Source organism: Taudactylus pleione, unplaced genomic scaffold (assembly GCF_031769625.1).
Source record: "Taudactylus pleione unplaced genomic scaffold, aTauple2 ptg000016l, whole genome shotgun sequence".
NCBI classification, from domain to species: Eukaryota; Metazoa; Chordata; class Amphibia; order Anura; family Myobatrachidae; genus Taudactylus; species Taudactylus pleione.
In genome coordinates, this window is record NW_028284418.1 from 51,905,232 (window position 1) to 51,930,547 (window position 25,316).

At 45.1% G+C, this 25,316-nt stretch overlaps 1 protein-coding gene across 2 annotated transcripts in view; it reads right to left on the reverse strand.

Moving 5' to 3' along the window:
- Positions 1–25,316, reverse strand: part of TBC1D12 (TBC1 domain family member 12) — a 98,211-nt gene that overhangs the window by 26,878 nt on the left and 46,017 nt on the right. The window contains exons 3-4 of one of the 2 annotated variants that reach the window (XM_088476437.1): positions 20,571–20,627; positions 21–136 (exon numbers count right to left, since the gene is read on the reverse strand). In XM_088476437.1, the coding sequence (XP_088332563.1) occupies positions 21–136; positions 20,571–20,627 (173 nt within the window). The remainder of the gene's footprint in view (positions 1–20; positions 137–20,570; positions 20,628–25,316) is intronic. The other variant, XM_088476446.1, reaches the window with a different exon arrangement.

Consider the following 25,316-nt stretch of genomic DNA (forward strand, 5'->3'; position numbering starts at 1 on the left):
CAGTGTATAAATATTCTTACGCAGGCCGGTCCTCTAAAATAAGTGCTGTCGTAGAAAGTGGCTCAAATTCAAATTTTTTACGTCTTGTGGATTGCGTTGGGATTTTACATGTCCTTCCTGTGCGAGCTTCATATTCCTAAAAGAAAAGTAATTTAACAAATAATATTTTAGCCAGCATGGCAGACTAAGACAGGCAGAAGGCCATTAACTGAATACACAAATACCTATAGGCAAAGTTGTCATTCTCAAGTGTTATTGTAAAATATACATTTGCATCTAATTTGTTTAAAAAAATTTGTATATATATATAAATAAATAATATATTTTTTTATTTCACTTGTACTAGTTACAAGTCCCTGTCCATGCAAAATCTATATGTTATGATGTAAATTAAGCTCACAATTGTAGTATGTTGCCATGAAAACACACCAAAATTGTGTGTAAAGATTTTCCTAACCGTCAATGATTATTGCAAATTAAGCGTTACTGCGACTAACAATAAGATAGTCAAGATAAGAAAAATTAACCTTGTGGCTGCTGAAACAATCCCAGATTTAATTTATGGGTGAATATTCAACTTAAACTGCTGCAGTAAAAAAAAAAAAGCAAAAAATAAAAATAGACTGAAGTTTTGAAAAAAAACATTAAAATAATTATGATACACCCCCAAAATAGACAAATATTAATTTAGGACAAAAAGGAAATCAAATGGTATGAACAAACTTCCTACTATAAGTTAAAAGTATATCAGAAGTCTCCAAGGGACCATATATAAACAGAAGTATGCAGCAGCCCCGTGATTTATACAGTTCACAACCGTCGAGGACTGGGAAAACTGCCTTGGAATTGGAGTGGAGGACCTGGCAAAGGTAGAGATAATAAAGCAGCGGTACGATATTAAAGGAAATGAACCAGGAAAGAACTGTCATTAAAGTACAATTAATTAGTGAAGGGTCTTTAATAGAAGAGGATGATCAGCAATGTCAAATGCAACAGGGAATCCAGGAATTTGCTGCAGATCATTGATCAGAATTGTGAGTGCTGATTGAGTGGAGTGTTGTGAGCAGAAGCCCAATTAAAAAGAGAGACAAGAAGGGAATGAGAGGAGAGAAAGCAATAAGGACAGTTGTATACAAGGTGCTCATGTAGTGTGGAAGCAAAGGGGAGGAGAGAAATAAAGTGATAGTTGAAGAAAGGAAGAGTTGAGAAGTGGTTACTTTAGGACTGGTAAGACCAGAGCACATTTAAGAGAGGAAGAAAATGTGTCAGTGCAGTATCTAAGAGGGAGCAGGGCAGTTTAGAGTGTACAGGGCAGGGTGTAGAGTGAGAGGAGAGAATTGCCAATATTTCATCCTAGTTCAATACTGTGTGGAATGAAGTGAAAGTGCATTGGGAAAAGGTGTATCTGGAATGGGGAAATCTCATCAAATTGTGTCGATATGGTCTTTGTTGTAGGTAGAAAAGGAGTAGGAAGGAAGTGGTACAGGCAGGAACAGAAGAGAGTGGACAGTGGTGAAGAGGCGGAGGACAGAAGGATGGATATGACAGCTGTGAAGGAGGTTTACTTGGCAAGAAAAATGGCTGTGATGCAAAATTTAAGGATGATTTTATAGCGGCTTTGGAACGAGATACCACCGCTAAGTGCCGCTAAACAGTGTGAGCGCACTTAGCAGGTGGCAGTCCTGTTTCATTTACCATAGTTGAAGTTTGGATCAGTATATTATTATAGTATATATAACTTCATTATCTAGGGCTTAATAAGGAAGGAAGTAAAATAAGTTTGTGGCAGCAGAGAGCATGGCTTTGTCAATGGGAATATTAAAATCAGCTATTATGAGAGTAGGTTTGTCAAAGTATAGGAAATAAAGAGCAGTAACAATTGATACTGACAGAAAAGATGTCAAGTAATTGGGAAATTAGACCCGGAGGTGATAAACTGAATAGAAAGAGAGGGGGCATCCTGGGGATTTGACTGGTTAGGTACAAATCAATAAAAAGTAGGACCACTAATCCGCCACCCTGTTTCCATGTCTGGGAGTGTGACTGAAGCTCCCTCACGCACAGGAGAAAATTGCAGGAGGAGATGTAGTCTTACAAGAGAAATGCCAGGTTTCTGTAATGGCAATGAGTTTGGGGGAAATTTTAAATAAACCGCTCACCGATGAATAGGCGTTTATTGCAAACAAAGGGCCTGATTCTGACCCGCTCGCGAGCGCTCTCAAGCGGGTCGATGGTGCCCTAGTGCGCATGCGCACGACGGAGGGACCTCCTTCGTGCGCATGCGCGAGACCCGAACAGCGACGGCCAAGCCGTCGCTATGGGTCTCACACCAAAGGGGGCGTGCTGTCGATGTTGATTGACAGCACGTCCCCTTTGGTGGGCGTGCCGGGGGTGTTGCTGCCCAGACGGAGGAGTTCCCATGGGAACACCTACCGTCTGAGGCCGGCCCCACTGACATCACTAGTGACGTCATTGGGAGTGCTTTTTCTGATAGAGCCAAAAGCACTCCTGGGCTTGCGGCAGCGAGACCCTACCGCAGGGTCTCGTCGCAAGCCCAATGGTCGCGATGGTCTTGACCATCGCGACCATCTTTTTGGCCGCTCGCATAAGCTGTGGGTGGCCACCCACAGCTATGCGAACGGCCAGAAGGCCGCTCCAATATTAGGTAGGAGGGCCCTGATTCAGAGCGAGCGCTCTTGTCAGAGTGTCTGGCTCTGAATCAGACCCAAAGTGCACAGGAAAAGGAGAGGTAGAATAGTGGAGACATGTGGCTATGTTTGGAGGGATTGGAAGTACTAAAGGTGTGAACATATAGTTGGGACTGCACAGAGCTCTGGGCTTTGAGAGATATCACTGGCAACCACAATAGGATGGAGAATTAGGGCAAGGAGATCTACAAGTGTGAGGTTTCTTTCTGCTTATGTAGGCTGGTGAGTGAGACATAATACATGGGTGCAGACTAGTGTTTCCCAAACTCATTCCTCAGGGAGCACTAACAGTGCACATTTTCTAGGTCTCAACATGCACTCTTAGTATCCCTGAGGAATGAGTTTGGGAAACACTGTTCTACAGCGGTGGCCAAAAGTTTTGAGAATAACACAAGTATTGGTTTTCACAAAGTTTGCTGCTTCAGTGTTTTTAGACCATTTTGTCAGATGTTACTATGGTATACTGAAGTAAAATTACAAGCATTTAATAAGTGTCAAAGGCTATTATTGACAATTACATTGGGTTTATGCAGTCTCAATATTTGCAGTGTTCGCCCTTCTTTTTCAAGACCTATGCAATTCGCCCTGGCATGCTGTCAATCAACTTCTGGGCCACATACTGACTGATGGCAGTCCATTCTTGCCTAATCAATGCTTGGAGTTTGTCAGAATTTATGGGTTTTTGTTTGTCTACCCACCTCTTGAGGATTGACCACAAGTTCTCAATGGGATTAAGGTCTGGCGAATTCCTGGCCATGGACTCAATTTCGATGTTTTGTTACTCGAGCCAGTTAGTTATTACTTTTGCCTTATGGCAAGGTGCTCCATCATGCTGGAAAAGGCATTGTTCGTCACCAAACTGTTCTTGGATAGTTGGGAGAAGTTGCTCTTTGAGGATGTTTTGGTACCATTCTTTATTCATGGCTGTGTTCTTAGCCAAGGGAGTGGGATCACTCACAATTTTTCCTGAGAAGAAACCCCAAACATGAATGGTCTCAGGATGCTTTACTGTTGGCATGACACAGGACGAAGACTTTTGGAGGATGGCCTGGTGTCAAGAAGGGTAGCAAAGAAGCCACTTCTCTCCAGGAAAAACATCAGGGACAGACTGATATTCTGCAAAAGGTACAGGGATTGGACTGCTGTGGACCGGGGTAAAGTTATTTTCTCTGATGAATCCCCTTTCAGATTGTTTGGGCATCCGGAAAAACGCTTGTCCAGAGAAGGAAAGGTGAGCGCTAACAGGATACCTTGGGGTATAGGTGATGGCGGCAGACATATGGACACCACAGAGTTAAAAGTTCTCCATCCTCCCAGGATGCACTGGAGTCCCTCTCCTATACCCCGCCCCCGAGCCTCAGGCACTCAATTATGTCACAAGCCATAGGCCGGAGGAGAAAAGAGAGAGAAGAAAGTCTGGAACACACAAGAAATCACATTCTCACCAGAGGGAGACTGGAAAATCGGTGACCAGAGCCCTATGGACTTCGTAGAAATAGAAATAACAAGAGTAAGTACTACCATATCTCTTATTTTCTACTTCAGGGTCCATAGGGTCCCAAAGCAGTATCCTTTAAGGGTATCCTTTAAGGGTGGGGACGCTCCTGTGCTGAAAGGAGAATCCGCCGCCAAAGGAAGCATCCTGAGAGGCGTAGGTATCAAATGCATAATACCGTACGAACGTATGGACAGATGACCACGTGGCTGCCTTGCAAAGCTGAACCGCTGAGGCGCCACGTCAAGCTCACAGACCTAGTGGAATGAGCCCTAACAGAAGATGGAACAGGAAGGCCTTCATGAACATAAGCTTCAGAAATAGCCAGGCGAATCCATCCTGCCAATGTTTGTTAAAAGAAGTAGTGCTGTCAACAAAGTTTTAAAGCCCGCACCACATCCAAGGTGGCCTCACCAGCCGAAAGGTCCGGTGAATTAAAGGACGGTACAATAATTTCCTTGTTGATATGGAAACTAGATACCACCTTCGGAAGAAAACCAGGACGAGTGCGAAGCACAGCCCTGTTCCTATAAAAAAATAGAAATGGAGGCCTACATGAGAGAGCCCCCAATTCTGAGACCCTTCTGGCCGAAGCAATGGCCAGAAGGAATACAGTCTTAATGGTCAGCCATTTCAAATCTACTGAGCCCAGTGGTTCAAATGGCGGCCCCTGAAGAGCCCTTAAGACCACAGCCAGATCCCAAGGTGCGACAGGTGGAACAAAGGGAGGCTGAATGTGTAGCACCCCTTGCATAAAGGTGCGGACATCAGGGAGCATAGCAATCCTACGATGAAACCACACTGATAGGGCAGATACCTGCACCTTCAGAGAGGCAAGGCGAAGACCCTGATCTAAGCCCGCCTGTAGGAAAACCAGTACCCTGGACAATCTGAACACTCAAGGAGCATAACCTCTAGGGCGACACCACTGAAAGAAAGCACGCCAAACTCGATGGTAGATGCTGGCAGATGAAGGTTTCCAAGCTCGTAGCATGGTGTTGACCACCGAGCCGGAAAAACCTCTGGACCTCAAGAAGGAAGTCTCAACAGCCACGCCGTCAAAGACAGCCGACCCAGGTCCGGATGATGACAAGGACCCTGAGATAGCAGGTCCTGACGTTGAGGCAACAACATCGGAGTGTCCACCGAGAGACTCCGAAGGTCTGAGTACCAGTGCCATCTGGGCCACGCTGGAGCAATCAGTAGGAGCGTGCAGCCTTCTTGCTTGAATTTGCGTATCACTCGAGGAAGAAGGGAGAACGGAGGGAAGAGGTACGCATACTGGAAGGTCCACCTGACCGACAGGGCGTCCACTAGACAAGCGTGGTGTTAGGGTCTTGTTCTTGACCCGAACACCAGCAGCTTGTTGTTGTGTCGGGAGGCCATGAGATCCATCTCTGAAAGGCCCCACCAGTTCACCAGTGGCTGAAACACCTCCTGGTGAAGAGACCACTCTCCTGGATGCACGTCCTGACGGCTGAGAAAGTCTGCTTCCCAGTTGAGGACTCCTGGTATGAACGCTGCCGATATTGCGGTGAGATGTCTTTCCGCCCAGACTAGAATGCGGAACACCTCTGTCAGAGCCGCCTGACTGCTGGTCCCTCCTTGGCTGTTTATGTAAGCCACCGTGGTGGTGTTGTCTGATTGTACCTGTATGGGTCTTCCCTGCAGGACCTGTCTTGCTTGCTGGAGAGCCTTGAACACTGCCCACAGTTCCAATATGTTTATTGGAAGCGCAGCTTCTACTAGTGTCCGCCTTCCCTGGAAGAAGTGTGGACCCATCACCGCTCCCCAGCCTCGGAGACTGGCATCCATCATCAGAAGAGCCCAGTCTGCAATCCAAAAGGGGCGCTCCCTGTTCAGGTGACCAGTCTGTAGCCACCAGGCCAGAGACAGCCGTACCTCCGGGGAAAGCACCATAGTCTGTGTCTTTATCCGTTGGGGCAACTCATTCCATCTGGAGAGGATCAGCTTCTGCAGAGGTCTCGAGTGGAACTGGGCAAACTCCACCATGTCGAACATCGACACCATGGATCCCAGTAACCTCATCGCCGAGTGAATAGACACCCGGGGACTCCGCAGGCAAAAGCAAACTTTTGCCTGTAACGCAGAGATCTTTTCCTCCGTCACAAAGATCCTCTGATGTTGGGAATCCAACAGAGCTCCTAGATGGAGCATCCTCTGTGATGGTACCAGGGAGGACTTCTTCCAATTTATCAGCTAGCCGTGAGTCTGCAATACCGAGACTGTCAGTTGCAGATGGCGCTGAAGTATCTCTGGAGACTCCGCCAACAACAGGAGATCGTCCAGATAGGGTAATAGGCAAACCCCCTGCATCCGCAGGTGAGCTGCCATGACTGCCATAACTTTGGTGAACACATGAGGCGCTGTGGCCAGACCAAAGGGCAGAGCCTGAAACTGGAAGTGGTCCTCGACCACTGCGAACCTGAGGTAGCGCTGAGATAATAGGGATATGCAGGTAAGCATCCTGAATATCTAGCGACACCATGAAATCCCCAGGCTCCATTGCTAAAATGATGGTAGGCAGGGTCTCCATCCTGAACCGAGGAACCCTCAAAAACTTGAGAGATTTGAGGTTGAAGATTGGCCGGTAGGACCCATTGGGTTTCTGTACCAGAAAAAGATTGGAGTAATACTCCAATCCCCTCTGAGAAAAAGGAACTGGCACTATGACCCTAGCCTGGAGAATAGAGCGCAATACCTTCTTGAATTCCCAGGCCTTGTCCTGATTGGACGGAAGACCCGTGGTGAAAAACCGGCTGGGAGGCCTCCTGTGGAAGGAGAGGGCGTACCCCTGAGAAACCACTTCTCTTACCCATGTGTCTGAAGTGGTCGGACACCAGTTTTGGGCGAATTGCAGAAGTCGGCCTCCCGCTTTGGGGTCCCCCAAAGAGGCCCGTCCCGTCAGGCCGGAGGTTTGTCATCGGACTTGGGAGTAGGACGTCTGGTACTCCAAGCCTGCTTCTTAGGCTTTGTAGGTTTCTTGGCGGCAGTCCTCCTCGGAAAGGACTGAACCCTGGACTTACTCTGGGTTCTGTAGGGCCGAAAGGACGAAGAACCCGACCCTGATGGGACTGTAGCCGATGGCAAGCACGCAGACTTAGCTGCCGCCAGAGCAGCCACAATTTTGTCCAGATCAGGGCCAAAAAAGACTTCTCCATTAAAGGGTAAACCCTCCAAATGCTTCTTGGAATCAGCATCCGCCTTCCAAGACCGCAACCACAGAGTGCGACGGGCTACCACTGGTGCTGAGGAGATCCTTGAAGCAAGCAGGCCTATATCCAGAGTGCCTCATTAATGTAGGTGGCTGAGTCCCTTAGGTTACCCACCAACTCCACCTGATCAGGTGATGAGTCTGGGTCCAGAGACACCTCCAAAGTATCAGACCAATGTTCCATGGCTCTAGCCACCTAGCACACGGCCATAGCCGGTCTGGATACACCTCCTTCAAGGGAATACATGGATTTGAGACATATTTCAACCTTACGATCCGTGGGGTCCTTTAAGGAGTACATGGAGGGGCATTGGCAATGTAGCACTCTTTACCAGACGTGTGACGTGAGAATCCACTTGTGACGGGGTTTCCCATTTGGAGAAATAATTTTCTGCAAAGGGATATGCCACTGCCAAACGCCTTTGGGGCTGGTAACGTTTACCTGGCGTTTTCCACGCCTCCTCTAAATGATCCACTAGCTGACCAGATAGGGGAAACACCGTAGCATCACCTTTGATATCCTTGAAAAAGGCATATTTTGATTTGGCTACGGGAGGTACGCCATCCTCAATAACCAAGGCCATGCGGACCGCACTTATAAGGCCCGGTATATAGACCTTAGACTCCGTCTCTATTACGGAAAGTCTCTTGGTCCGAAAGTTAAAGCATCTCTCAGTCATCAGATGTCACATCATCCTGATCACACTGATCAGTCTGAGGTTGCAGCTGTCGCCTGTGCTGCCGCAATGATGGCTCCCCCTGTAAAACGTCCGTCAGGTGTTGTACAGAGGTGGACAATGAACTAACCCACGCAGGTTCTTGGGTGACCTGAGGGGGCGAGATTGGGAGACTCTGGGGTACTACTGTCTGGGGAACCCCTGTATAGGGGACGACACCATAGACTGCTGTGAAAACCCCATCTAGGGAAACGCAGGGGGTGTCGCTAGCTGGCCCACTAGGGTTGTAAGTGCCTCAGCAAAACAAGCCCAGGGCGGCTCCTGCACAGGTGCAGTGACAGAAATTGGCTGTGCCTGTCTAACACACACCTTACATAACCCCTCAGAGTTGCCATCACCCTCCACCAGTGGTACGAGACATAGTACACTTTGGCTGAAGAGAAAAATCATGCTCACTGTCAGACATGAGTGAACCAGAGCTGTATGTGACACACCACACCAATAAATAATTGCATAGTGAGGCAATAACCCCTTGCAACACCGCCCCGCAAGGGCTTTAGCAGAGAAGACAGGGATAGATAAAATGGCTGACAGAAGAAAGTGAAAGTTACAAACAGCAGCACTAGCGTTAAATCACATACAATGCAGAATAAACCCTGCACTATCAGTGCTTCATGAACTACACAGACATCAGCCTGGTAGGAAACAGCACTGCATACTCTGGCCTTGCACCGGGGGAGAGGTATGCAGGGGGACGCAGACCATGATGCCACCGTAATCAGCGTCCAGCAGCGCTTGCCAAGCTCAGAGAAAATGGCCACCGAGGAGCAGAAAGGAGGCTGGCCTGGGGGAGGAGCATTTGCAGATGCCAGACCGCTGTGGAGTGGCTGTATGCAGTGGGGGAGGCACCGGCTGCTGAGCAGGAAAGGCGCACTCCCCTGGCATGCATTTATCCCCCAGGACGCCGGACGTTTTCTGATTCTCGTCCGGCCCGCTGTCCCAGAAGGTAGTGGAAGCGCAGGTTTCTGTGGCCTAGCTCCACGCTGCAGCCAGTCCCCAGGGAGCCCCCTGCAGAGGGACTTAGGACTGTGCTGTTCGGCGGGGACCCGCCGCTTACCTGAACCCCCGTAAATCCGGCCACAGTCCGGGTAACCGGGGTCACCACTAGCTGTGACCCCAGTTACCCACCAGGATCCCCGGATCAGTACCGGCGTTCTGGTACCAGCGGGGTGTAGGAGTGACGGCACGGACGTCAGCACTGACTGTCCATGCTGTACACTCATTTTAGTGTGCAGCCACAACTGCGAAGAAAACTTCAGGGGCCTTAAAAGAACCCCCTCTGTACAGTGCATCCGACTCTGGCCGGGCACCGACGAAAACTGAGTGCCTGAGGCTCGGGGGTGGGGTATAGGAGAGGGACCCCAGTGCATCCTGGGAGGATGGAGAACTTTTAACTCTGTGGTGCGCAGATGTCTGCCGCCATCACCTATACCCCAAGGTATCCTGTGGATACCCTATGGACCCTGAAGTAGAAAGGTCTAAAAACACTGAAGCAGAAAACTTTGTGAAAACCAATACTTGTGTCATTCTCAAAACTTTTGGCAATGGCTGTAGATTAAACTATATGAAGAACTGCTGCCTCTTAAAAGGAAGGAATGTTTGGTCTTTCATTACAACACACTTCAACAGCTTCACTTCTTGCCTAATTAAAATGAGCAACCTATTTTAAAAAGAAAATGTAAGGAATTTCAATGACTCACATCAAAGAGATATTAATCTACTTTACAGCTTGAAATAGTTGAATGTATTCCCTTTCAAGGATACAAAAATGTTCCCATTTCTGCACATGCAATTTGTGTAAATAAAAAATGGAATACGGAAGTAATGATTGAAGGTTAAGGGGCCTATCCATTAGCAGATAAATTGAACGACTGAACGATATATCCTTCAGTCGTTCAATTTATCTGCTATGGATAGGCCCTGAACGATGACAGATGCGCACTCCCGCGGCCGATAAATTGAATCTTTCATCTCTCCAACATGTTGGTCAATTATCGCTTATCGCTGCCAGATATTAGAAATATCTGGCAATGTATTTGCGGTAAACAACGAAAGATATTAGCAGCAGCTACAGAGAAAAAAAATCCACTCCCTGAATGATGTCATGCGATATAGTTTATCGTTCGTCTTTTGCCAAAATCTGTCATGTACATGACAGATATCTTTCAGCATAGCCACCGGAATTTTCAATAGATATCTTTTGTCTTTCATCTTTCAGGAAAACATCAGGTAATGGATAGGCCCCTTTACTGTGACTATGATGTGTCACAGTAATGCTAGCTTAAACTGTTTCAAAAGGAAAATAATAAAATATAGTGAGTGTATGGTATTAAACATTGTGGTATTTGGGAATACTACTTGTTACGTGCCAAAATTGGTGGCTGTTCACTTATTCGGTAAACTGCATTAAATGGGCAGTGTAACTATACCCATGACTCGTATACTAAGGTCCGTTATAACCACGATATTCAGCATCTTAGAGCTAGGAGCATAAAGAATTTAAATTAAAGTGCTAATGTCCTAAAGGAGACTATACCCTATGGTCCAGTTCCCCCCCACCCTTTTCCTCTCCCTCCTCTCGTATGAAAGAAAAGCATCTTCCTTTATGCTGGCTACATCACTGCCGACATGCTTGGCCTGATAAAATATTCAAAATACAGCAGCATTGGCAACCTGCCCACTTTGTACCCGTCTCTTCTCTCATTGGGGGGGGATTCAATTCGACGCGATGTTGAATAGAAGCGGGAGGGAGCTCCCGCAGCTATTCAATACACCGCACTGTGTGGTCGGAGAATGACTGCTTAGCGCGGCGCTAACAGCCGCGCGCCCGTCACTTTGGTCAGAGAATGCTGGTTAACGCGCCTTAACATCCTTGTTAAGGCGCGTTAACCAGCATTCTGTGACCAAAGTGCCAGGCGCGCGGCTGTTAGTGCCGCGCTAAGCAGAAAAACTGCTGCGAGCCCGTCACTTTGGTCGGATTTCTCCTCGCATCCCCAGGGGGGGTGCGAAAAGAAATCCTTAGCGCGCCCAAACAGCGCGGTGTATTGAATAGCTGCGGGAGCTCCCTCCCACGGCTATTCAACATCGCATTGAATTGAATTCCCCCCTTTATTCATTAATGAATTTGCCAACAAGGTTACATTTCCTACAGGAGTATGTCTTCAAGTGTCAATGCCAGTGTAATGCAGGCCATACACCTGCACGACCAGCATACGATACACCTCACAATTCCCCGGAGCTCCTTGCAGTATGATTTGTTGTTTTTCTTTACACAGTCCTACGATCGATCGTGTGCCTCACACGCTCATCTGGAAAATGTCATAGAAATGATATGAATGGACGCACGATGAATCGCATGCACTAAATTTACGGTACGATCTGCACACGATACGATGGACAATATGGGCTGCACATCTGATCATACGATCCGATTTAGGAGCTGCGGGAGCGTGCATCGGATCGTATCCTACTAAAAAAAATACACGATTTTCACAAGTTCCATCATACAACTCGTTGAAAATCAGCCAATCAGCCCGAAATCGTGCTGGTGTATGGCCAGGATAAGAATATCCACCAGCTGGACTCGTTATAGGAATATGGGCTCAGGACAAATGTAAATGGGGAACATAGGGGAGCAATGTAGTATAGAAAAAGCCAATATCAAGTTGCAGGAGGGATGAAAAACAAAGTGGTTAAAAGTGAACAGCATAGTTTGAGTTATGGATACAGAGAATAGAAGATTGTTTTAGGAGCTTTCAGTATCACTGCTTATTCATCTACGTTCCATCCTCCCTAACAGTATTCACATGTGCAGATGTACAAGCCCAGCCACACTATCTATACTGTCTGCCTCCCTGATGATATACCATTGCAGCATCATTTTTATTCATTGTCTAGAGGAGAGAAGACTGTTTAGGGAGCACAATGGTGTCATGACGCTAACTCTAAACTCCTGCCCAATTCTCACAGCTCCAAACACTCAATTCCTACTAGGCATCTATTACAGGATAAATATTTTAGACACAATGCGTCTTTCCTTTACTCTTGCTATTGTGCAAATCTTCTATGCAGATATGTTTTGCGTATCATAGGGTAGTCCTGTCATTTGCTGGGATATGATGTTTTCATTGCTGGATAGGAATGTATACCCGGATGACATGGCTATTCCTTTCATTGGCTCGGTGGTAAGGGTTGGTTAAAGTCAGACTAGGAAAGGTAAATCAATTTCCTTGATGGGTTAGAGTTCTCATGTACTGGGTGCGGTGTAGCTATACTCTAATTTGCTAGGTGTAATTTGGCGGCCATATCTTGTATATGACATGGTCTTTGCTGGATGCAAACTACTGGACTTTGTGATTAATTGGTATATGATGTAGATTTACGCAAGTCAGATTTTTTTCAAATACATTTTCCACTGGCTGATGTGATTTAAACTAATACAGGAAATACCTCCAGTAGGTTGTGAATCTTGGATGCCTAACACAGCAGGAAACGCTGAGAATTTGTAGTCTAGTAGTAGTGATGTCCACACAGTTGCAGTGTCTTTCCCATTCCATGCACACAACAATTTCTTACAATCACAGTGAGCGAGTAGACCGTTATTAAGCGCAGTATAGCTGGCAGGGATCGCTGAGCAAAATCTCATTTGCCAAATAGGTTAACTGTTGGTGACACATTGTAATATATTTATACTATATTTGGCCAGGCAAAGAATTGGACATATAAAATGGTTTTCGAAGCACACAAAACTTAAAACAAGTTGTCTGGGCACAACAATGTAGGGAAACAAAGAGACAACAACACGTAGCTCTGCTCTTGGAGAATTAAAAAAAAGTCTTGTTTACATTATCAACCTGAAATTGTTGGCAAACCGCTAAAATCGAAATAAAAAAGTAAATGAAATTAAACACAAGGTTATTCAGCAAAACATCTCCATTAACAGTAACATTAAAATTCATATACCATGTTTTTAATGCTGCAAATCATTAATGAAGTCCTCCACCGAAGGGATATGCACTTGAGCCGTCTGCTTACATTGATATAAATCATAGTTCCACACCTCCCCCAGCTGCTGGCAACACAACTATGATGTCCCCAGTTTATTAGAATGATGCTATTAGGAAATCGGCCAAAGGTTCACAAGGGCAAGTGGTCCCTCCCTTTGATATGTTCAAGCTGGGATGAGGTCATTCTTGCAGGATCCCCAGCGTACTACAAAAGGATTCATGGTTAGTGCTCTCCAAGCCCTGATTAATGAGTGAAGCCCCAGCTGTAACTGAACTTTTCTGGCAACACAGGGCAAGTCATATGTTTTTGCACCACAACAGTTTAGATGGAAAAAACTTTTCATTTCCCATTCAACCACCATTGAGAATTATTTTGTGACCTACTATTAATCTTTCGATAGTAACACCTTTCTAGTGGCCATGCACTGCTTTACAGACCTTTCACTATTTATGAAGTTTAAAGTTTTTCTGCAAAAATGCTTTCCTAATTTTTCCTCACGGTAATGTAATAAGCCCAGAGAATTACCATGAACTGTCTAGCTGTCCCAAGTACAGAAATACCAAATAAATTATATATGTGTGTATACGCAAAAGCAATTGCGAATATATGCTAAAAACTAAGACGGTGGTTTACCGAAGCATAGGGATGCCCACTGCTGCCTTCTCATATCCGTACGACTATATAAAATATCGGAAACATGTACGCAGATCGGGCGACCAGCTACCTTCTTATACAGCCAGACCTGTCTCAAACACAGCGTCTCTCCAGACACGCATAGGGCTCTCCAGCTGTGCAGTGGCTAATATATGCACACCAAGAAAATAGTGTTTAAATGGATCAGACTCGCCTGCATTTCTGTAGCCACTTCCCTCTAACCTCTCCCCAAACGCTGACTACCTCTCAATCACTTTTTGAATAAATCCTCTTTGTGACCGAAATTGCAATTTAATTGCTGAGTGCGTGCAGAGCGGTTTATACGCATGTGCAAAGGCGGACAATCACTGAATCTGCATATAATAGACTTTGTGCCCGGATCAGAATCAGGCCCGGTGTTGGATTTAGAACTTTAAGCATTTAGGTGGTAAAGCATCACGGTAATGATGACAATGGTGGTAATTATCACATATTTAAAAAACAAACAATTGTTGCAACAGAGGTTATGCTGGGTAAACACTATAAGATATATAGATGTGTCCTGCTACATCTTTGCTCATAGCGCAGCATTCTGGTTTTCCTGCCGCATACTGTATGCCACGAAAGACTACACGCCATGTAGTACACAATTTAACCACTGGGTGGCGAATGCTCCAGAGATGAAAACTACTGTACTAAGGGCCTGATTCAGAGCCGGACGCTATTTGCGCTTGCTCGTTCAGAAAAAGGGGCCGGATATTTAAATAGAGCGCTCGCTCTTTGCGGTCTGTTGACGCCTCTATGCCTCTATGAACGAGCAAACGAAACATGTGCTCGCTATTTTTTAAAAAACGCCCCCTGGCCGCTCGTATCCTACGTCATCTCCGCTATTTATTATATTAATCGAGGACATCGAAAGGCGTATGAACTGTTCGCAGTGCTTGTGGTAGGATTTTCCTACCGCAATCATGCGAGCAGTTCAGGCTAAAAAAACAACCCAGTGACGTGGTCGATGACGCTGCTTTGTTAATTATGCACACCCTTAAAACGCCCGTTTTGACCGTTTGGCACGCCTGCGTGCGGATCTCCACTCCCCGTTTTCAAGCACCTTCCCCTATTACCACCCACAAATGCCTCATCCTGTCACTCAAATGAGCAGGCATTCGCTATTTGCGAGCACACGATTTCCGACCGCAATGACTGATTCGCGCATGCGTATTACAACCCATATGCATGCGCAGTTGTGCGAACATCGCTCGGAGCGAACGAGCGGCCGATTACGAGCGGCTCTGAATCAGGCCCTGAATACAATACTGTAAAGGTGGACAGTGTTCAGTGAGAGGCTGGCCAATCACTTTCAGGCAGTGTAAAGAGTCACTCCTCCAGGTGCTTGCAATTATAACTTTGTGTCATTATTGTTTTGTACTCCTTAAGGGGAATCCGTACTGTATACGGACGCTACATAGTGTAAAGACACCGGGCCTAAAGAGGCACAGGTTTTTCATAAAGAGATCATTTCAAGTTCAATACTTTTAAAGTACTCTGCTGAACTTTATGCATTGCTCCGCACTTTTCTCATCCCTTCATATCCATGACACCCAGCTTCATTAGACTATAAACCACTATTGACATTGTATTGTACACGTTGGTGTAAAGACGCACGCTAGACATGACATACACAATAGGTGTAACAGCTGCTATGGCTGGCTTGCTTGGGTGAGCGGGTGTGAGCGCTTTCCAAAGCTTGCGACTTGGGTTCGAGGCCCGGGAAGATACAATATTGTTTTGTAAATCAGATTTATTTTTTTAATAAGTCTGTTTTTTTTTCTATTCACTATACAGGTTTAAATAAAGGATTAAATAATTTAGTGTGTGAGCACTGTTTTTTACAAGAATACATATCTGCATTGGTTTGAAGACGCATCATTTGTTAAATAAAGAGCAAAATTTAATCTCTACAATATGTTATGCCACCAAGCTACATTAGACTATACACCGCTATAGACAATGTATTGCTGGATGGGGCCCTTCCTCCCCAAACCCAAGCCAATATGAATCATTCATCACAAAACTCACAGGGGAGTGGGGGCGGGGAAGCTGCCTACAGTATGAAAATGTTAGACACCATGGTTTGTGCCATGGTCCTTGCAATTTGTGGCCACCAGGAGCGCTGTTTGAAATGATCACTTTGAGCAGAATTTACGAAGCGGGTTCCCGGCGGGTTGCAGGTACATATTTAAAGCGGCACCCACGATCAGTGTAAAGCCCGAAGTGCTTTACACCGACTCCGAGTACCGTTTAAAATATTCATCTGCAAGCCGCTGCTTCGTAAATTCTGCCCATTGTGTAAAGACTAAACTGCTATAGACATTACAGTGTATTGTACTCATTATAGGCCGTACTGTATACTATTGGGCACTTTAAACATTCCTTCATCTGTACAGTACTGTTGATGCATGGTGTAAAGACACCTGGCCTAAAAGACGCCCAGGCAGTTTTTCATAAAGAGAGATCATTTCAGATGCAATACTTTTAAAGTACTCTGCTCAACTTTATGCATTGCTCAGCACTTTTCTCATCCCTTCATCTCCAGATTATGACACCCAGCTTCATAAGAATATTGAACTTGAATTGCTCGGTCTTTATTTAATACTGGGCATGCATCTTCTGGCCAACGCAGATATGCATTATTATAAATGACAGAACTCATACACCAAATGATTAAATTCTTTATTTAAGCCTGTATTGAAGAATAAAAAAATACTGATGTACAAAATTACATTGTCCATTTCCGGGCCTCAATCCCATGGCGTCAGCTCTGTAAGGCGCTTACCTTACCCACACACGCCAGCCATATCAGTAGTCACTCCTGTTGTGTATGCGATGTTAAGTGTGCAACTTTACACCAGGTAAAGTGTACAATACAATGTCTATAGCGGTTTAGCGTACATAGCAGCTGGGTGGTATACAGTAACATAGAAATGACAGGTGGTGGGAAGTTGGGAGCAATGTATTGAGTTCGGCAGAACCTTAAGAATACTGAACTTGAATTGCACTGTCTTTATTTAATTCTGGCCAATGCTGATAACTATTTAATCTGCATTCATGACAAAATGCAGTTCAGTACTACTGTATAGTATAATGAATGATAGGATCCATCAGCTAATAAGCAGACGGCACTATAAAAGCTTTTTTGGCTATTTGACGCATGCGCTGTGCAGTTTAGGAAAAGCGACATCTGGTGGACAGAAAGTTGTATCACACGCTCCGGCTTTTCAAGCGCTTCAGTATGTTACATTGCGCCTTACTGCAGCATGATGCGACAAATTGCCAAGCAGCGGTACGACAGGGCACGACTAGCATGGTGCGCTACATGGCGTATGGAGCAAAGATGTAGCAGGACATATCTGCGACCGTACTATATAACGTTCCGATGCAGATCGGAACAATATATCATACAAATCTGATCAGTTAACGATGGTCGTTGATCGCATTGTCCCATCTGCTGTTCTGCACAGTAGATGAGACGATGCAATGAACGAGCTGTGCTGTTAATTGTAGCATGTAACACATTGCACCATTGCACACTGGATCATGCAGTGTGCATAGCGAGCGCAATGTACCGTTATGTATCGCAACATCACTTGGTCACACATGTAGTGTGTACCCAGATTTAGACACTCTTAACTAAACAATAAACATACGTCAATGAGAAAAGTTAATTTCAGCTACAGGTTGTATGTACCTGAGAAGGAAGCACAACTTGTGAAAATAGAAAGTGTGCAGTTAATAGCTTTGAAAACATTGTATTTCACAACACTAGGACCTATCTTTAATGCAATGTACTGCAATACTCATCCTTTGTAATCTACCCAAATACTCTACAGACTGAGGCTTCCTGGAAACTAGTATTAAACTCATTTACTACAGGTGTAAAACATGGGACCACACATAGTTAGAATTAAGAGGGATGAGAAGACCTAGCAAATTCAGCAGCAACTATAATTACAAGAGATTCTCACAAGACTATTTTCAATGTTGTGATTCCTCACCCTCCTATATCTGATCCCATCTACAGGTTATCACAAGCAGGATGAAATAATCACGTGACTGCATCATTATGGACAACAAACCATAGTATTTCAGCTGTGGAATCTCACATGAAATGGGAATGCAAAGTGGAAGTCTACAAATTCAGAACATGATAAAAGAACACAAAGGTTGCTAGGATGTAAAACCTGCAAGTTTCAGTTTCATTCAAAAAATGCATATAATGTCTTCATTCAAAAAATGCATATAATGTCTTCATTCAAAAAATGCATATAATGTCTTCATTCAAAAAATGCATATAATGTCTTCATTCAAAAAATGCATATAATGTCTTCATAAATTAGGTCTTGGTAAAGGGCCGTATGTTTGTATTTGTATTTTACAGTTTACAAGTGTTCATTTATAGTTGTGATATTTTTAAGCACTTAGGAGTCTTAAAATAAATTCTTTATTTTTTTTAGTAAGTAATTTATTACACTTCATACATCTTAGATTTATTTTTATTTGTATTTTAAAGAATCAGCTAACAGTCTGGAATTGGTAAACGTGTTTTCACTTCAAACAAATGAATGGATGTCAACTATTGATTTTTGTACCCTAAAGGCTCTTATGATAAACTTATCCCAATTATAAAAGGAAAAGCCCAATTGGCATTCCCGCCTGCCAGCCACTGCAAAATACCATGCTACAAATGTATAATCCTCTGTGTGGTATAAGTTACAATTACACTGTTCATAAAAGTTGTCAGGTGGGTTCCAGAGTTATAAATCTAGCAGCATCTTGCTTCAGTTGACCAAGTGGTATCTTGACACCACAATCCTGGCATGAATGCACACCAGGGGGATCTCTAGGCGAAGGGATGCGTTTGGCATTCCGGCGGTTAAGATGCAGACACTTACATTACCGGCGCCGGAATACAGACGCCGGTCATAATCTGGCGTCAGCATTCTGATCGCTGGGATGCCAAAAGGTAAGTAGCAGGGTTGGGGGGAGGGTTAGGATTAGGCACTAAGGAGGGAGGGTTAAGTATAGTGCGGGGAGGGGAAGGTTAGGTTCAGGCCCCACAGAGGGAGGGTTAGGGTAAGAAGACGGGGAGGTTTATCATACCGACCAACAAGTGTCAGTAGGTTAACCCTGTCGGGATCCCGGCCTTGGGATTCTGACCGACAGGATCCCGGACTGACGGTATTTCATACCGATCCCCTAAACGAATATGAGGAAATGTCCCAATGGTCAAGTTCTGTGTTAAACTACAAAATGATTGCATATTTGTTACATTTTAGGTATTGTTTGAATTCCAATATTAGATGAGATTGCTTCCTGTGACTATAGTTTCCATATGACATTCATATGCAATGGAGTCCCTATGTTGAAAGCCATGATTTGCTGTTTGTAGAGGAGAGGTTTATTCTCTTGCAAAGCCAGGAAAAAAATAAATCGCAGATGCTCATACAGGCAGTGTCAAATCCAATCCTAATCAGTTGGTTCCAGTCAATTAATGTAGTGCTTCTCTGAGATAGGCCATCCTGCTCAAATCCCTCTACACTTGGTGCAGGGCTTCAAGTTTTTGGGCTGGTCTACAATTGTGCCAGTGAAGGGTTCTTCAAGATTCCATAAACCTTACATGCTGGCAAAAGCAGGAAAGCATCAGAGCGAAAAGTGTGAGACAGTGCTCCAAATGAAAGTGATTATAGCCCAATTATGGGAGGGATGTTTAGTAGGCTCTTTGTGCAGTGAATTCCCTGGCATCTGCTATATGAATTATCCTGTGTGCTTGCATAAACCTATTTTTCCATTTTCTTGCTGTGTGCCTGTGACTCCAACTGGTAGAGGTACCAGGTGCCTTCAGCCAGCAAATAAAAGGGCCTTTCAGGAGGTCCAGTTAGTGCAGAGTGGGCAAAAGAGCTAAACATAAGCCAGTATATCCTCAGTTACCAGCTGTGCTCTAATCTTGGAGAGCCTCAAGTGCTTTCTGGTGAGAATTTACAGCCAACTAGCTACAGTAGATGTACTTGGCCCTGTGCAATGAGCCTGCTGAGCTTGGGTAGTAAATGACTTTCATTCTTCTTACAGCCGGGTAACATTAAAAGGGAGTACAAGAAAATCAAACCATGTCCAATGTCAGCTGACCTTGCTAGTAGTGACTGTTTCTATACTGCTTTACTATACATTATACATCCTTTACATACATGCAAACCTCTCCTGAACATCCCTCAACATTTTTGTTGTCCCTAGATTTCAATATGTCATCAAAAATACATTAAAACTAGGGATGTGTAGGCTCGGATAGGTTAGAATTTTCCAGCCAAAAATTGGGTCTCGGAAAGAGGCAAAATGTCATCTTTCATGGACAAATATCATTCCTGGACAAAAGTCCACGGATACATATACATATCAATATGAGGCACATAAATGTTAGCGTCATTAGCACTGTACAATCCGACCACTTTATATTCGCAAATATGAATTAATGCTTTAACATTTAGCAGATAGTGCGCAAGCAGAAAAAAAACGAGGCCTAGGTTAGGAGACTAGCTAGAAGCATTATGCATGTGTGTTGACCAGAAGAATGGCTTAGATGAAGTGGGGGCTTAGCATACATGCTGGAAGGAACATTCCATGCACAACTGAGAGTTCTATGACTGTGAGGTAGTCCATGCATGGAGCAAAGCGTGACTAGGAAACAAATATATGAAATTCCATACCCCTGCGTTTAATAGATTTGGTGTGGAGACGGACGATAGACTGCCAGAATTGTCATCCTAATGAGAAAAACAGAATCCAAGCCTTAGTGACATATAACACGAGAAACACTAAAAAGAAAGAAAAAAAAAAAAGGATAAATTCAAGAATTAAAAACATTTTAGTCAACTTTGATATGAAATGTGTATCCCGGATAATGAAAAAAGATATAATAAAGATTATTTTTAAACACAGACCTTAAAAAGGTACGGCCACATATTGGACACCATATTAAATGTGGAGATATTCCTATTCAGCAGCTTTAAATATCAGGTCTGTCCAACCAATATCTTCTGGGCAACATGCGTTCCGCCAAGGCCTTCCTTGGTCCCTTTCTTTCTTCACAAGTGTCATGTCTGTATGTAAAGTACACTTTTTTCATACAATTAAGGCTACAACCCCTTAGTAATAGCATACCTTTGGTTTTGGGAAAAAAAATTCATAGCACTGTCTGTGATCTTAAAACAAATAATTACTGCAAGCTTATTTCATTCCCTGCAATAAATAAAGTAAGGTGGCGTCACCCGTCATGGTATTAAACCTGGGCACAAACTAACAGGATGGATACTGCACTGCAGAAGCTGAAAACCACCCATACATGAGCTCAGCATAAATAAGATCACATTTATGGCAAGACTGCAAATATGTGTAATACGTTTAAGCATCTGGAAATGGCATTGTAATGAAACAGATGCGAGATGTTGTTCCAACCGTCTTTGTCCACGTGCATCATTAGATAATCAGAATGCCACATTGAGACCATATACATCCATGATCTCCACATTTATTTCTGATTAAACTGAACAGTGGAGAAATGACTTGAGAGGCCAATGTGCATGTACTTCAGTTGTCCACTGCTGGTCCTCAGCTTAACCAGTTACTTTCCCAAAAGGATAAACTTTATATATTTGTCCTCTGGCAGCACACTATGATAATTTACACATTTGAATGCAGTACATTACAACAAGCAGTAAGTAAATTCATAGCTCACAGAGCTTTCACCATGTTTCTGATGCCGCACTTGGATTGTGAAGTAGGCAACTTTAGTGGACTGCACATTATAGGAAACTGAAATGTTTCTTACCTTCAACTTAATGTTTTACCATCTTCCAACAATTTTATCCATTGGTTACGCTAAAAAATGCTTAGCGGCCGATTTAATTACCCGCGGGCAAGTGTAAGTGTGGCTTATGGTTCCTCCGGGCCCGCAAACTTTTGTTTGCAGCCCTGCAGGGCTGCCTATAAAAATCCATGAGTCCAGGGCAAGATCGAGCCGCGAAGGGGACAAGTTGCAGTGTCGGCTTTCCATGCCGCTACAACGGCAACACTAATTGAATCGACACCTTAATGTATTCATATAATATACAGATGTGTCCTCACTAGTCTTTGCTGCGGTCGCACCAAACAGCTCATATCGACGCGCCTGGTCCTGTTAGACTCTGCTAGCTTCAGGTGTCTTTTTTGACGAAAATGCAATGAGACAGGACTAGGACCAGGAAACTGTGCTTATTAATTTGATATTTGAATCCGCATGAGAAGTGCTACAGACATGGCGTGGAAAAAAGTCACGGCCACAGCTTTTCTCCAAGTCTAGTTCTGTTTACAGACTCCGTTGCACACAGATACTCACATTACATTGCGACTTAGATGCATCTTCAGCAAAACAAGTGTCATTCGGTGCTAGCAGAGTTGCATGGAACCAGACGGCTCACTCGCACCAGGCATATCGAGCTGCATAACGTATTGAGGCTAGAAGAGCAAGGGCACATCTGTAGTAGGGATTCTGTTTTGATTTGTATAATATTACTATTTGATAAGACTTCAACACTTGCAGGAGGCTGTTGTACTTAAAGGGGATTTTACTTTAAGGGGGCAATTCAATTAGACATGCAGAGAAAGAGTTGTCATTGTAACGGCGTGGAAAATGCCACTATTGACTCCAAACACTACACCACCCCCCCCCTCCTCCGCAACTCCGTCATGTCAATTTTTGAATGCAGCACTATGGGGCTACAAAGAATAATCTGCACCGCTGTAGGTTCCCTTAAGTGTGGCATTTACTCACGGCCGTGAGTAATTCACAATTGAACACACCCCAAAGTAGTCCCCTCGTGCAAGGAGCATAGTACTTTGGTGGTTTGCCGTTTGTCCATCCCCGGGACCTTCAACCTTTTGCTTTAACTAGCTCTCACATACAGCTTGGACCTCTGTCAATCCCCTTCAGTACCGTGTATCTCTCTCTCCAGCAGAAGATCCAACACAGTAATAATAATTCATACCCTTGGAGCCAGTGTGGTGGATATGCCGCGCTGCAGAGCATGCCAAGCTGCATCAAATTTAACTGGCTATAGATGAGCATCATGGCTCGGCTAGAGAAGATGGATGCAACCTCCACCAAAGTTTTATTATTTCGACAAATATGGAATTAATATTAAAATCGTAATTCTTTGAGAGCCAAGAAACAATGGGGGCATAATAGAAGTCCAAATGGCACTTTTTCAGTAAAGATACAATTTAAGGTGAAGTGGTATTAGGGTGGCATCCATATCACATGAGACTAATGTCCAAAGCCGCCTCATTCACATATGTAGCAGAGTCTCTGAGGTAACCTACCAGTTCAATTTGTTCACTGGTAGCTTCCAAAGGCAATAACGCTTCAAAGGCATTTGCCCAACGTTCCATGGCCCTGGCCACCCAGCATATAGCCATAGCTGGCCTAGCGACCCCCCCAGAGAGGGAATAAATGGACGTTAAGCACACCTCCACTTTTCTGTTCGTAACATCCTTTAATGATGACATGGACAGCACAGGAATGGTCGCACTCTTGATAAGGCACGTAATATGAGAATCCACTTGAGGAAGAGTTACCCATTTAGAGAAATACTTCTCCTCGAACGGATAAGTGGCCTCCAACCATTTCTGCGGTTGAAATCTCCTGCTTGGAGTCTTCCAGGCTTCTTCCAAATGTTCACCTAACTGATCAGACAGAGGAAAAGCTGTTGCTGAACTTTTAACTTCCTTAAAGAAAGCACGTTTGGATTTGGCTGCCGGGGTATACTCATCCCCAATATTCATGGCCACAAGGACCACATGAATGAAGCCGTGCACATAACTTTTGGACTTAGGCTCCACCTCTTTTTGAGGAAGCTCTGATGAGTCCTGAATTTCCCCATCATCAGTCGACACATTAACTTGATAGTAAGTGGACTGAGAAGACAGCACCTCCTTCCTAGCTGGACGCAGGAAAGACTCCCCCTGTAAAATCTCCGTCAGGTTTTGCACCGTGTTGGAGAGTGTATTAACCCAAACAGGTTCAGGTAACGCCTGGTAGGGGGTAGGTTTTAAAGGCATATTATGAGCCACAACCAGCTGTCGGGGAGTCCCCTGTGAAGTAGATGGCATAGCAACCTGCGGTGCGTACCCCATTTGTGGGGCCACTGGAGGTGCAGCAAGCTGACCCATCAGGGTAGTTAATGCTTGTGCAAAACAAGCCCAGGGCGACTCGAGAAGAGCTGGGCCCAGCAGGTTATCCTGCATTCCTGACACACAGGGTACACAACCCTCCCACAATAATCTGCCCATCCTTTGGTCCTGCAAAATACCTAGTGCAGGACTGTGTGAGGGGAATATCGGCCTGTCCAGAATCACTGAAGTAAACTAACACCCTGTCAGTACCGGTCACTGCTGGAGCTAGTGAGAATATAAAGTACAGGGATAGTAAAATGGCTGACAGAGTGAGAGAAAATCAGGCAGACAGCGCTAGCATCAGAAACATACAATGCAAGAATAACACCTGCACTACTTTGCACTTTCATCAACTACCAGACCTACAGTCTAGTATGAACAGTGCTACATACACCAACCTACTGGAGGAGAGGTATGTAGAGAGACCCAGGCTCCGCAGCTCCAGGTGAGACCAGCATCTATAACCCATAAAATGGCCGCCAGAGGACTCATAGGGGGTGTGCCTGAGGGAGGAGGGCTGACTTCAACCACCAGACCGCTGTGAAAAAGCGCGCACTGCAGCGGGGGAGGGGCCGGCTGTGCCTTACAGGGAAGGCCCGCTCCCCTGGCGTGCTATTAACCCCTGGGATGCCACAACGTCCGCACGTTGTGGCCCCTTATCCCTGGTGGTCTAGTGGCAGCGCAGGTGCCATGCCTGGTGTCACACGCAGCCACTTCCAGGGGTTCCCCATCCCTGGAAAGTGAAATGGACTGTGAGATCAGCGTGTGCCCACCGCTTACCTGACGTCCCCTGTTACAGTCCGGCCACAGTCCTGGGCGTCTGGGGGGTCTTTGCTAGCCAAAACCCCCAGACCCCCGCCACGATGCCAGCGTCTCGGCGCCGGCAGGGTGTCGTAGTGGCAGCATGGGCTTTCGCTGGACAGCCCATGCTGACTACCCTTGCAAGCAATGCTATTTTCTGGGGCTGACATGCAGCCCTTTTTCAGTGACCCGACTCCGGCCGAGCACCTACGAAACTGAGGTGCATTGGCCAGGGGGCGGGGTATAGGAGAAGGGCCCGGTGCATCCTGGGTGCACAAAATTAACTGTTGAGGTGCCTGACGACTGACGTCATCAACCTATACCCCAAGGTCTCCTGTGGATCCACTGCAGTAGAAATTAGCTGAGGCGCTATAACAAACACTACATATATCATATGATACCATTCCAATAATAAAAAAAAATTCTTCTGATCCCGATATGAC